Below are 11,091 nucleotides of genomic sequence, written 5' to 3'. Positions count from 1 at the left end.
TATGTATATCTTAAATAGTGTTCCTAGTAAGTAAATTACATGATTTCTTTTAAGTTATAAAATAATAGGAAACCTAACTTAAGATATTTACATATTTGAGATTGTCCTATGAAGATAAGGATCTTCAACTCAAATAAAAGAAAATTCGATTTAATAATTATTTTTAAATATTTTATAATCTATTCAGAAAAGTTTAAAGGGGTACATATCTTATTGCTCTAATCATAGTATGAGGACAATTAAATCTGATAATGCAAGATTTCTATAAAATAACAAATCAGTGGGAGTGAAAATCTTAAAATTCAATTTTGATATAGAGAAGATACAAGTTGATATTCCTTTATTATTCTAGAGATTGTTGTTACTCAAATCATTTAATGATTTGATAAAAGTAAACAACAAAAGAACATTACTAAACTCCCACATTATATTGATACCATTATTAATGGTCTTGTAGAATAACCATAATTGACAACTTTAAGAATATCTCAAAGGGAAGGAATCATATTATTTATGGTTATTATGTTGCATATCTATAAGAATTATATTATAATATAGGAATCAGAATGGATCCCTTATTGTTGTCATAGGTCATGAAAAGTAATGATTCTGAAAAGTAATATGATGCAATAAAAGAAGAGTTAAAATTAATAACCAGAATGGTGTTTGATAAATTTATCGAATTGTTCAATAATTGTAAAATAGTCTATTATATAAATATGACTCAAAGAACAATGTCGAATTATATAATGGTCAGACTTATGGTTAAAAGTTTTACTCATAAAAAATGTATCGATCATAATGAGATTTTTAATAAACTCGTTAAGAATCATCATAACATTAGTGACTCATTATGAGTTTGAGTTATATCATAATGATATGAAAATATTTTAAAATATTGGTTTTATATATGGATAATATTTTGCTTTACCAATAGTGATCTTGGTTTATTATACTAAATCAAGAAATTTGTCACTAAGAGTTTTAAGATGGTTGATATTAATGAGATAACTTATATTATTAACATTGAGTAATTCAAGGATAGACCTTAATGATTATGAAGATTGTCTTAGAAATGATATATCAATTGAGTGTTGAAAAGATTTTAATATACAGCTTTGTTCAGTATATCATAAAAGCAAAGTTTTAGACAATAGTAAATGCTTTAAAATAACTTGAAAAGAATCAGATAAAGAAGATATTCTTTGTATATGCACAGTTAGAAGTCTATGCTTAAACTTGTGTCGGAAAAGATATCAGTTTTATAGTTAAAATATTAGGTATATATTGGAGTTACCCAGAAGTAAAAACACTAAAAGACTATAAAGAAAGTAATAAGATATCCAAAAGAGACAAAGGATTATTTGCTCACATGTATGAAATTATATCAGCTTGAAATAATGGTATTTTTCATATGCTGATTATATAAGTTACCTCGATAATAGGAAGTCCACCTTATGGTTAATATCTATATCAATTAGAGGGGCAATTTATTATTAATAATAGAAGTTGATTTTGTGACATGCTTTGAGGCTACTAATCAAATTTTTTACTGTAAAATTTTATCTTAAGACTTGTGTAGTCAGACTCAATTACAAAGTCATTGAAGATATTTTATGACATTGCAGTAGTTTTTTTCTCTAAGAATGACAAGTACTATTGCATCTATATGCATTATGGTATAAAGTACTTGATGGTTAAAGAAGATGAGTCCTGAAACATCCAATGTCAATTAATTACTTAAGTTTTACTGTATTGATTGTTGATCCATTCACTTAGGACTTACAATCTAAAGTATTTTGAAAGAACATGTTCTTATGATTGGGTCTGTGAGCAACCCATAAAGGATATGATGATGTATGTTTGAGTGGATATTATAATTAACAATCTTGCCTATATACCTAAAGTTATTTGTTTTTGTTATCCTGTTTACAATTATGTATATACATATTATGGTTGAATGTGATGACAGGATTGTCTCGATAAGAAAAATTATAGGGGTCATTTTGGACTGCATTAGGAAAAGCTGATAGTATTGTGGTATATAGAAGGAAGTGTGACACTGATAGCATACAACCGCTATGACTCATATTGTTAGTCAGACTTAATATAGTATTATTATAATTATTAGACTTATTAGCCTATTTTAAAATTCACGCGTATATATAGTTTTTCTAAAATTTCAAAATCAATTGGATCAAATTATTTTTTAAATAAATTTTATTTATTTATTTTTTATTTTAAATTCTTTTGTATCTTACTAATTAATGGGTCAAGTGGAAGAATGTTAGATTATGTGACCCTATTTAATTAAGTAAGATATATCATAAATATGATTGGATTTTAGTTATTGGCCAATAAAAAAGAAGTCTATGTTAAAGTAGGATTCCTTATGAGATAACCTTGATAGGAGAAACTCTCCTAATAACTTATCCTAGATCCTCTACTTTCGCCTATAAATAGACAGGACCTCTAGGGGCTAAGTGTGCATCTGAGTAGCATCTCAATACAGTTAAGAGATTAAGGTTTTTCTCTCAATCTCCCTCTCCCCTGATCCCTTAATCCATCAATCTTAGCATAAAAGTTTATGCTAACAATATTACAGATAGTATGATTATAGATTTTATGCTAACAATTATCAATAATATCTATAATATTTGATTTGAACCATATAAATATTATATTTATACCTTTTCATTTCAAATCAAATCTTATAATCGTTTCTTTGCTACATAAGTAACACTTTATTGTAAGGATATTCTTTTATGAGTCTTGAGCTTATAGCTTTATCATTTATTTTGAGGATATAATCTTGAATTCCTTAAATATTATCATTTTAAGATATCAACTAATGACTTATCAGAAAATTTAAATTGATCCTTAAATATTCTCATGCGCTAGTTGTAAATTGTACTGAAGTCTAAGTATCATAAAATTGAGTCGTTACCTTTCTTGATCAGTCATCTCAATTATTTATCCCACAGAATTTTCAGTAATTAAGATTATATTCTATTCAATTAATCTGATCAAGGTCTTACTCACTCAATATAACTTGTATGTGCTCAAGCCATTTATTTCAGAAAATATAGGGACATTTACAAAAATATAATAAAGGAAGTATTACTATAATAATATAATATTAATGTTTTGAGTTTCCAAAATATAATGAACTATTGATATCATCTATATTTTACTTTGGGTGAAATATTGACATATCTAGTGTTTACTCAAGATCACTTATGGAGGACTGATACCATCCTTGTGGAATAATATTGCTACCTTTGGGTATATAACCCTAAACTACAAGGATATCTAAAAACGATATCATCCTACCCTATCACATAATTATTTGAAATAGATTCTCCTTTAGGATTATCTAAATTTCCTAATTATATATGCCATTGTAAATATTATTTTATTTAATGTCATTTAGGATCAATTTCATAATGTATTTTATAGATTATTGATCCAGGTCACTTTGGTGGCTACAGGACCAATATAAAAAGATAAAATACAATCTAAAATATTCCATGGACAAGAACTTTATTGTAATTCATATCCCACAAACCTATCATCCTAGGCTACTTTAGTAGTTACCGATCAGATAAAACTTAAGATGATAAATTATAAATAATATTCACTAAATTTCTTTATCCTAATTCATGTTGTCATTATGAATATTATTTTATTTAATATCATTTAGGACTAATTTCAGAATGTATTTTATAAATTATTAGTTCATGTCACTTTGGTGGCTATAGGACCATTACAAAAATATAAAATATAATCTAAAATATTATATAAATGATAAGACCTTTATTATAATTCACATCTCATAAGTCTATCATCTCAGGCCATTTTGGTAATTACAAGTTAGATAAAACTTAAGAAGATTATAGTCCAATAATAGAATAATAACCATAATAATTATTGAACATTAATGCTAAGCAGTTCAATAATAGAATAATAACCATAATAATTATTAAACATTAATACTAAATAGTTCAATAATAAAATAATAATCATAATAATTATTAAATATTAATTAGCAAAAGAAAACTCATATGATAATCATGATAATATATAAATCATGCCTTCATGCCTTTACGTCAAAGGTAAACATTATTTCACAATTTCAAATGTATAAATATGAATAACTAAATCAATATCCAAGAACAATAATTGGATTTTATTTACCACATATATAATCAATAATTTACATGAGAAAATTATAAAATAAATCATAATTTATATTTTTTAATCAAAATTAAATCCAATCAAATAATAAAAAATATAATCATGATTAAATTTAATCATAATTATAGTAAATCACATTTATCAATTTTTATAATTGAGAATATAAATCAAATTTCTCAATTTCATAATGATAAAACTGTAAATATTTGATAGGATATAAATCAAAAATATACGATTTATAAAGGGCAGAACTATAATTTGGCAAAAATTAGACCTAAGGGTAAAACAATAAATATGTTGACAGAACATAAACTGGAATTGCGAAATTTACAAATGGCAGAACTATAATTTTGTAAAACCCTAGCCTCGAGGTCAAAATCATAATTATGCCAAAACCCTAATCAACCTTGCCGTCGTCGCTTGCGCGTGCGGTGCTGCTACTACGGCGGTTCCAGCCTGTGCCACTATGTGCGGCGCTGTCGCTGCTTGCACGCGGTTGCTGTGGTGGTTCCAGCCTGCGCCGCTGCATGCAGCACTACTGCTGCTTACGTGTGGCCGTTGCGGCCTTTCCTACTTGTGGATAGTGCGCACGGCTGGCCGCGGCTATTGCTAGTGCGCGATCACTACAGCGGTACCTGCCCGCGTGCAACCGCTGTCGTCACCCTTTGTCCACCGGGGGCAGCGGCTACCGCCATCTACAGCCACCACCCTTCCACAAGCACTGTGTTCACAAGCAGTGCGGGATGCCCATGGTGCCGCTATCGCTCACAAGGGGTGGTACACGACCCTTCGTCGACAACGATCAACAGAGATGATCGTCTCAATAACATCGATAATAATAAACAGTAAATTCATCGATATATTGCTAGTGATAGAGCAAATCATATAGAAAAAATAGATCAATAATATCCGACGAATCATTCAGGCATCGTAAACAAAAATAATAGATCTAATATATTTGATCTCAAGAACTTTGCTCTAAAACCAATAGTTAGCATAAAATCTATAATCATGCTATCTGTAATGCAAAAAATATTTTATGCTAAGATTGAAATAGATGCTACTCAGATGTACACTTAGCCCCTAGAGGTTGTGTCTATTTATAGGTTAGAGCAAAGGCTTTAGGATAAATTATTAGGAGAGTTCCTCCCATCAAGGTTATCTCCTAAGGAATCCTATTTTAACACGGACTTCTTTTCTATTGGCCAATAACCATAATAAGAATCTAATCATATCTATAATATATCTTACTTAATTAAATAGTATCATAGAATGAGATTATTCAATCTTGCTTATTTGATATGTATTTTATAAGATAAGCAATTGCCCACTTTCTAATTTCACAAGATAATTCTTCTAGCGCAAAAAAAATGAAAAAAAATCCCTTTAAGCTTTTGTTAAAGGGAGATATGACAAGTAAGCTTTCGTTGACATGTCATCCTCGTATAGTGATACGTCATCTCCGCTTATAGTCTACTCAGATGATTCAAGTTTATGAGGCTGACCTGTTACTGATTGGAAAGTTGATTTAGTAAATCATTATCCTATATCTCTAAATTTGACACATAATTTTACCATCTTATTATTGGCTGGATAACATGTATCATCATTCCTGGTGTTTATCACGATCTCAATCTGATGATTATTTGTTCTACTATAAAAAGATCCTCATATATTTTTGACAATAAGTATTATTTGACTAAACACATTGATCCAATCCTTTCGGTGTATATAAACATAAACATCAAAAGAAATCTAATACTGCTCCTAAAGGGTCTCCGACTTTTTTTTTTTTTTTTGTTTCTTTGGCACTTAACCTAAGACATTAGAAAGTGCATCTTGGTTGACTCTTAACCCTTCTCCGTATCATATAATCAAAATCTATTATAATATTAAAAATTTAATTTTCTTCAGAAAAAAGATAAAATCAACTTTTACATATGATATGTCATGTAATTATTGATTTATGAGATTCTCGATAAAAGAGGTCTTTTCTTCCTAATATTTTTTTTGAACATAACTTTAATTTAGTATGATTTTTAATATTCGTTTAGGAATAATCGTGGGTTGAATTTCCTTAAAATATCCATATTTCGTCGGAATTGTACTCGAATATTTTTTGTTGGGTTTAATCTGCCTTCGTTGTAACCTTTTCTTTTAATATTAATTATATATATAATTTTGTAAAATGAAAGACATAATTGGGTTCCATGGTGTAGTGGTTAGCACTCCAGACTTTGAATCTGGCGACCTGGGTTCGAATCCCGGTGGGACCTTTTTTTCTAAGCTAATTTCATGATCCTTTTCTTTGTAGCAGCAATTAATGTATTATAAGATACATATGCCTAATGCTTAGTACACATATTTCCAATTTGATCACGGAAACATTTCATCTATAAAAGATGGAAGGTGATATGATCCGTTCCTTCATATAGCAGCAATTGCTTTGGGAGACATATTATGACTACCACTCCAAATTGTGTTGTGTTGCGCTAAGAGTTGACGCGTCACCGACCAGCCGACGCTGGGCAGGCAAAGCAGTGGAGATGAGCGGCGGAGAGAGGAGCGCGAGCGACTCCAAGGTGGAAACCATCTCAAGGTTGGCGCAGTGGAAGATCGAGAGCTTCGGGCCCTGCACCTATCGCCGCTCCGACGCTTTCAAGATCGGCATCTGGAACTGGTTCGCTTCTCCCTCGACCCCTCTCCTCTGCTTTCTCGATTCAACATCCTCTCTTTCTTGCATTCATGTTGGGGATTCAGGTACTTATCCGTCGAGAAGAATCGGTACGTGCACATCCGGTTATTCCCGGAGCCATCCCGCGTCTCCAAGGAGCAGCCACCCGTCGCCAAATTCGTGCTCCGTGTCTCCAGCCCTGCGCCTGGTCGCCGCCCCTGTATCTCCCCTGGTATTCCCACCTCTCTCGAGGATCTTTAATTGCCTTGTCTTTTGGTCTTAGATCGTTGGATTTCTTGGACTAGGCGTAATTACTTGTTAAAGGTGGAATTTTTAGGACTGATGCAGGTAAATTCTTAATCTAGGTGTAAATTGGTTGATTCCTTTGCCTTTGGTTGTGCAAATTAAAATTTCGGCGCGGAAAAGGTGAGGTCACGCCATTAAAGATGTGAGTTTTTAGGTTGAGGACATGGAAAAGAGGCGAGTGCGAGATTAATTAGCTTGGTTGGACTTTGTTCCAAGGATTGGACATTCTTATCTTAGCAAAGAAGGTTGACCTTAAGCCCATGAACACTTCAGACTGATCTCCAGATCTGAATCCAAATAGATGAAGCTTTCATCTCAACTTAACGGCTTCTTGGAACAAACATGTGATTTTTTTTTTGTTGAGGGACATGGGAAAAAGGCGAGAGCAAGATTGATTAGCCTGGATGGAGTTTAATGGAAAGATTGGACACTCTCGTTTTAGCGAACAAGGGTATCTGAACCCAGGTAGGTGAAGCTTTCATCTGATTTTTGGGGGTTCTTGTGGTTCTTGGATAAAACAAGGGGATATACAACAGTCTTTAACTTTTAGGAAAAGTTTCTCCAGTCAGCTCTCAGGGCCTGCTCTACAAGCCTTCTCTACAAGCAACCTTGAGCTGGCTGTAAGAGAATCATTTCTGTGACAGATTTCCACTTCAGGCAACCATGTTAAAGAAAATTACAGACAGAAGGAATAGATAAAGAAGCTTGCCTCTGTTGCTTTCTTTCTTTGCTTCTCCCTTTCCTCTGTCTATTCCTGGCTCACCTCTTTATCCTTTTTTTTAAAATTGTGTTCCTCTTGGAGTTGTGGGATCTGAGTTTACTTCATCGAGTACATAAAAGGATTTTGAATACTGATACAACACACAAAATCCTACAGGTAATCATTCAAAACTTGCAGTAATGAGGTTCTGGGCTGTGCTTTCATTGTGAGGCTAAATGCGAATCATAATATCTATTATATTCAAATATCTATATTCACTATGTTGGCAAAAGCCAATAATTCTGGCCAGGCCCTCATGTAAAGAGACTAAGGACCTTAAAGTCCTTCCACATATTAATGTACAAATGACATGATTCATAATTAGAAATGGGAAATAAATGTATTGATGGATCATATGGAAAGAGAAATTAGGACACAGCTTTTGCTATACGTTACAAAGTAGTACTCATACACAAACAATCTGTAGGATCCGTTCTTACCAATATCAAATTGTTTTGTCAAATTCAATTTCATGGTCACTACGTCTAGAATCCATTTCCACCCTGCTTGTTCTAATCCCTTGATCAGGCGATTTATCTCATGTACCTTATGTTTGGACTGAGGGTTGTCATTCCAATGACACACCTTCTGCTGGCCTGTGAATGGCCAGTATGTTTGTACATTATTCCCCACCATTGTGCAGACATAGGCATTAAAGTGTGACAAAATAAATGGAGAGAGAGAGGAGGAAGCTAACTTTATGATCTTCGCTGTTATGAAGTTGCCATTTCCACCTTGGATTTGTTTGCCACCTCTGCAAAACTTTAGAAAGAAGGTCAAGCGGCCTGTAATTGAATTTTGCATGTGATCCAGACAGGCTTTTGCTAGATACATGGTTGAACCATTTGATATAAATAACTATGCCAATTAATCGTTTGCCACAAAAAAAAAATCAAGCAGACTAAGTGTCTGAAACATTTGCTGAATGGAATATACTAGGGGTAGACCCTGTACATGAGGATGAACCATGGTCTGGACCTGTTTTTCAGGTTAGTTTATGTTACATTTTTAGTTATAATTTTCTTTTGTAAAATCTTCTGCTTTGTACATGTAACAAAATTAGGGTTGTTTTCCTGGTTTTGCATCTTTCAACATCCACTGACTGATTAACTTGAATGTAGTTAATGAGAAGCTGATCCGGAGCAGTGAAGATTTTGCTTGGGCCATTGATTCTAACTTTCTTGGGCGTTTTACAATTGATGTAGAGTTTCTGGACTTGAAGATACATCCCCTGGATGTAAGTGTTCTGAGTTGCAGATTTTGTGGGTTTTTGAACCTTTATCAGCTGTGATTATATATTTTCTTTTATATTTTTGGAGAACAAAAGGACACTTACATGAAAACTTTGTGAGAATTGAACTAAAAATTTTTTCTTAAACAGTAGATTTATTTCCAATTACAGGGTGGTGAAGCTTGTTCAATATGGCCTAATGAAGGGATGTTGCAGTCTCTTTCAAGCAAAAGCACTTTGCGATGCCTCTCTCGTATGCTTGAAGATGGTATTCATGCAGATGTTACTATCAAAACATCTGATGGTGTGCTGAAGGCCCACAAGGCTGTGCTTGCTTCAAGCTCTCCCGTTTTCGAAAGCATGTTCCTGCACGATCTCAAGGAAAAGGAGTCCTCCACAATCAAGATAGAGGACATGTCACTAGATTCATGCTCAGCTCTTCTTGGTTACATATATGGGACAATTAAACAGGAAGACTTCTGGAAGCATCGCCTTGCATTGCTTGGTGCAGCGAACAAGTATGATATTGCTGACCTCAAGGACTGCTGTGAGGAAAGTCTTCTGGCGGACATCAATTCCAGCAATGTCCTTGAAAGGCTCCATGAAGCATGGCTGTATCAACTCAACGAACTAAAAAAAGGGTGTTTGATGTACTTGTTTGATTTTGGTAAGATATATGATGTGAGGGATGAAATGAATAACTTCTTTCGCCATGCTGATAGAGAGCTGCTTTTGGAGGTGTTCCAAGAAGTCCTGACAGTTTGGAAGCCTTAATAACATGTCGTGGTGAGATCGTCAACTCTTTGGAATTTTCCAGGACTCTGATATCGCCTTGCTATGGTAGAGGTTTTTTCTAAAGTCATTTAAAGTATGTTTTTTTATTGTCCAATAGGTGGTTTTGTAAATTCATATATGCTTTTCCTTGCATGGTTTGCGATGGTGGTTACCATGTAACTGGGTCGTGGTGCTTTGTATGTGTTAATTGTCCTTTTCGTTGTAATGAATTCTGATTCTTTGTGAGAATATTGTTATTATTGTTCGCTAAGCATGGCATTGTTAATTACAGAATGTTAATTGGTAAAATGTGATCATTATAACTGGAGGGATTTCTCTTGGTTGTGGGTTAATGCAAATGGAAATCAATCATGTGGAATGAGGACAGCATGTGTTATCATATGCTGTATGGTTTGAGTACATATGCCTTGCTAGTAGGAGTTAAAACCCCACATTCCATATTGAATGTTGGGAACCTGGTTTAAGCAAATGATGAACTCAGGGAAAATCTCCTGGGAGTGATATTCTTTTATGAAATTATTCTGGAATCATTCAGAATTATCTTGAGAAACTGTCAAAAATATAAAACTTTCTCTTTTCCTACTCTGCTCTATTCTGTGTAACATTCATTATATCCAAAAATATATCAAAACTCTTGTCTTATACATCTTTGCTACATATTTCATACAATACCTTGAAGATCATTCGGCAATCAAAAAGAAATAAACATAAGTTTAAACCATAGTTAAAAAATTATTTTAATTTTACAGCAATTTAATTATTAAAAACCACATATATCATAATTTATAAGTATATTTATAAATTATAAAATAATTAGATGATTCGTTTCATAGATATATCAACTATAAATGAGCTCTACTCGTGAGTTAACAAACGATCTCATTAATAAATTTATGAATTTGTAAAGATATAATATATGATATTAATGATTTTATTAGTGAAATCATATTATCCTGACTGTCTCATTTACAAAAAAAAAAAGAAAAAAAAAATAATTTGAAGAAAGTTATAAACCATTAGTCTCTAATACCGCAAGTTATATATTTAAAGTCCTATTTAAGGTCTAAAACAAAAAAAAAGACATACATATTTTTTATTTCCCTATTTTAAGCACGTGTAAACTGTATC

The 11,091-nt window shown here is 32.5% G+C and overlaps 1 protein-coding gene and 1 non-coding gene across 2 annotated transcripts; both read left to right on the top strand.

Moving 5' to 3' along the window:
- Positions 1-6,401: 6,401 nt before the first annotated feature.
- Positions 6,402-6,473, top strand: TRNAQ-UUG (transfer RNA glutamine (anticodon UUG)). Its single transcript has one exon. It is a non-coding gene; the product is annotated as a tRNA-Gln (tRNA).
- Positions 6,474-6,588: 115 nt separating this feature from the next.
- On the top strand, positions 6,589-10,213 carry LOC135626418 (BTB/POZ domain-containing protein At1g21780-like). Its single transcript, XM_065131675.1, has 4 exons — positions 6,589-6,877; positions 6,958-7,103; positions 9,059-9,174; positions 9,340-10,213. Exons 1-4 carry the CDS (start codon positions 6,744-6,746, stop codon positions 9,940-9,942), a joined length of 999 nt encoding a protein of 332 aa, XP_064987747.1. The 5' UTR covers positions 6,589-6,743; the 3' UTR covers positions 9,943-10,213.
- The last annotated feature ends 878 nt before the right edge of the window (positions 10,214-11,091 follow it).

This window comes from Musa acuminata, chromosome BXJ2-11 (assembly GCF_036884655.1).
Source record: "Musa acuminata AAA Group cultivar baxijiao chromosome BXJ2-11, Cavendish_Baxijiao_AAA, whole genome shotgun sequence".
In the NCBI taxonomy this organism is placed as follows: domain Eukaryota; kingdom Viridiplantae; phylum Streptophyta; class Magnoliopsida; order Zingiberales; family Musaceae; genus Musa; species Musa acuminata.
Note: the sequence above shows the minus strand (reverse complement) of the source record. Positions and strands in the feature narration are given on the sequence as shown.

What these genes read in the sequence shown, in the direction of transcription:
- LOC135626418 (XM_065131675.1), top strand. Translation starts at nt 6,744, where the DNA reads ATGAGCGGCGGAGAGAGGAGCGCGAGCGACTCCAAGGTGGAAACCATC. An exon ending in AAGATCGGCATCTGGAACTG is followed by an intron (nt 6,878 to 6,957) that starts GTTCGCTTCTCC and finishes TTGGGGATTCAG; the next exon opens with GTACTTATCCGTCGAGAAGA. An exon ending in CCGCCCCTGTATCTCCCCTG is followed by an intron (nt 7,104 to 9,058) that starts GTATTCCCACCT and finishes ACTTGAATGTAG; the next exon opens with TTAATGAGAAGCTGATCCGG.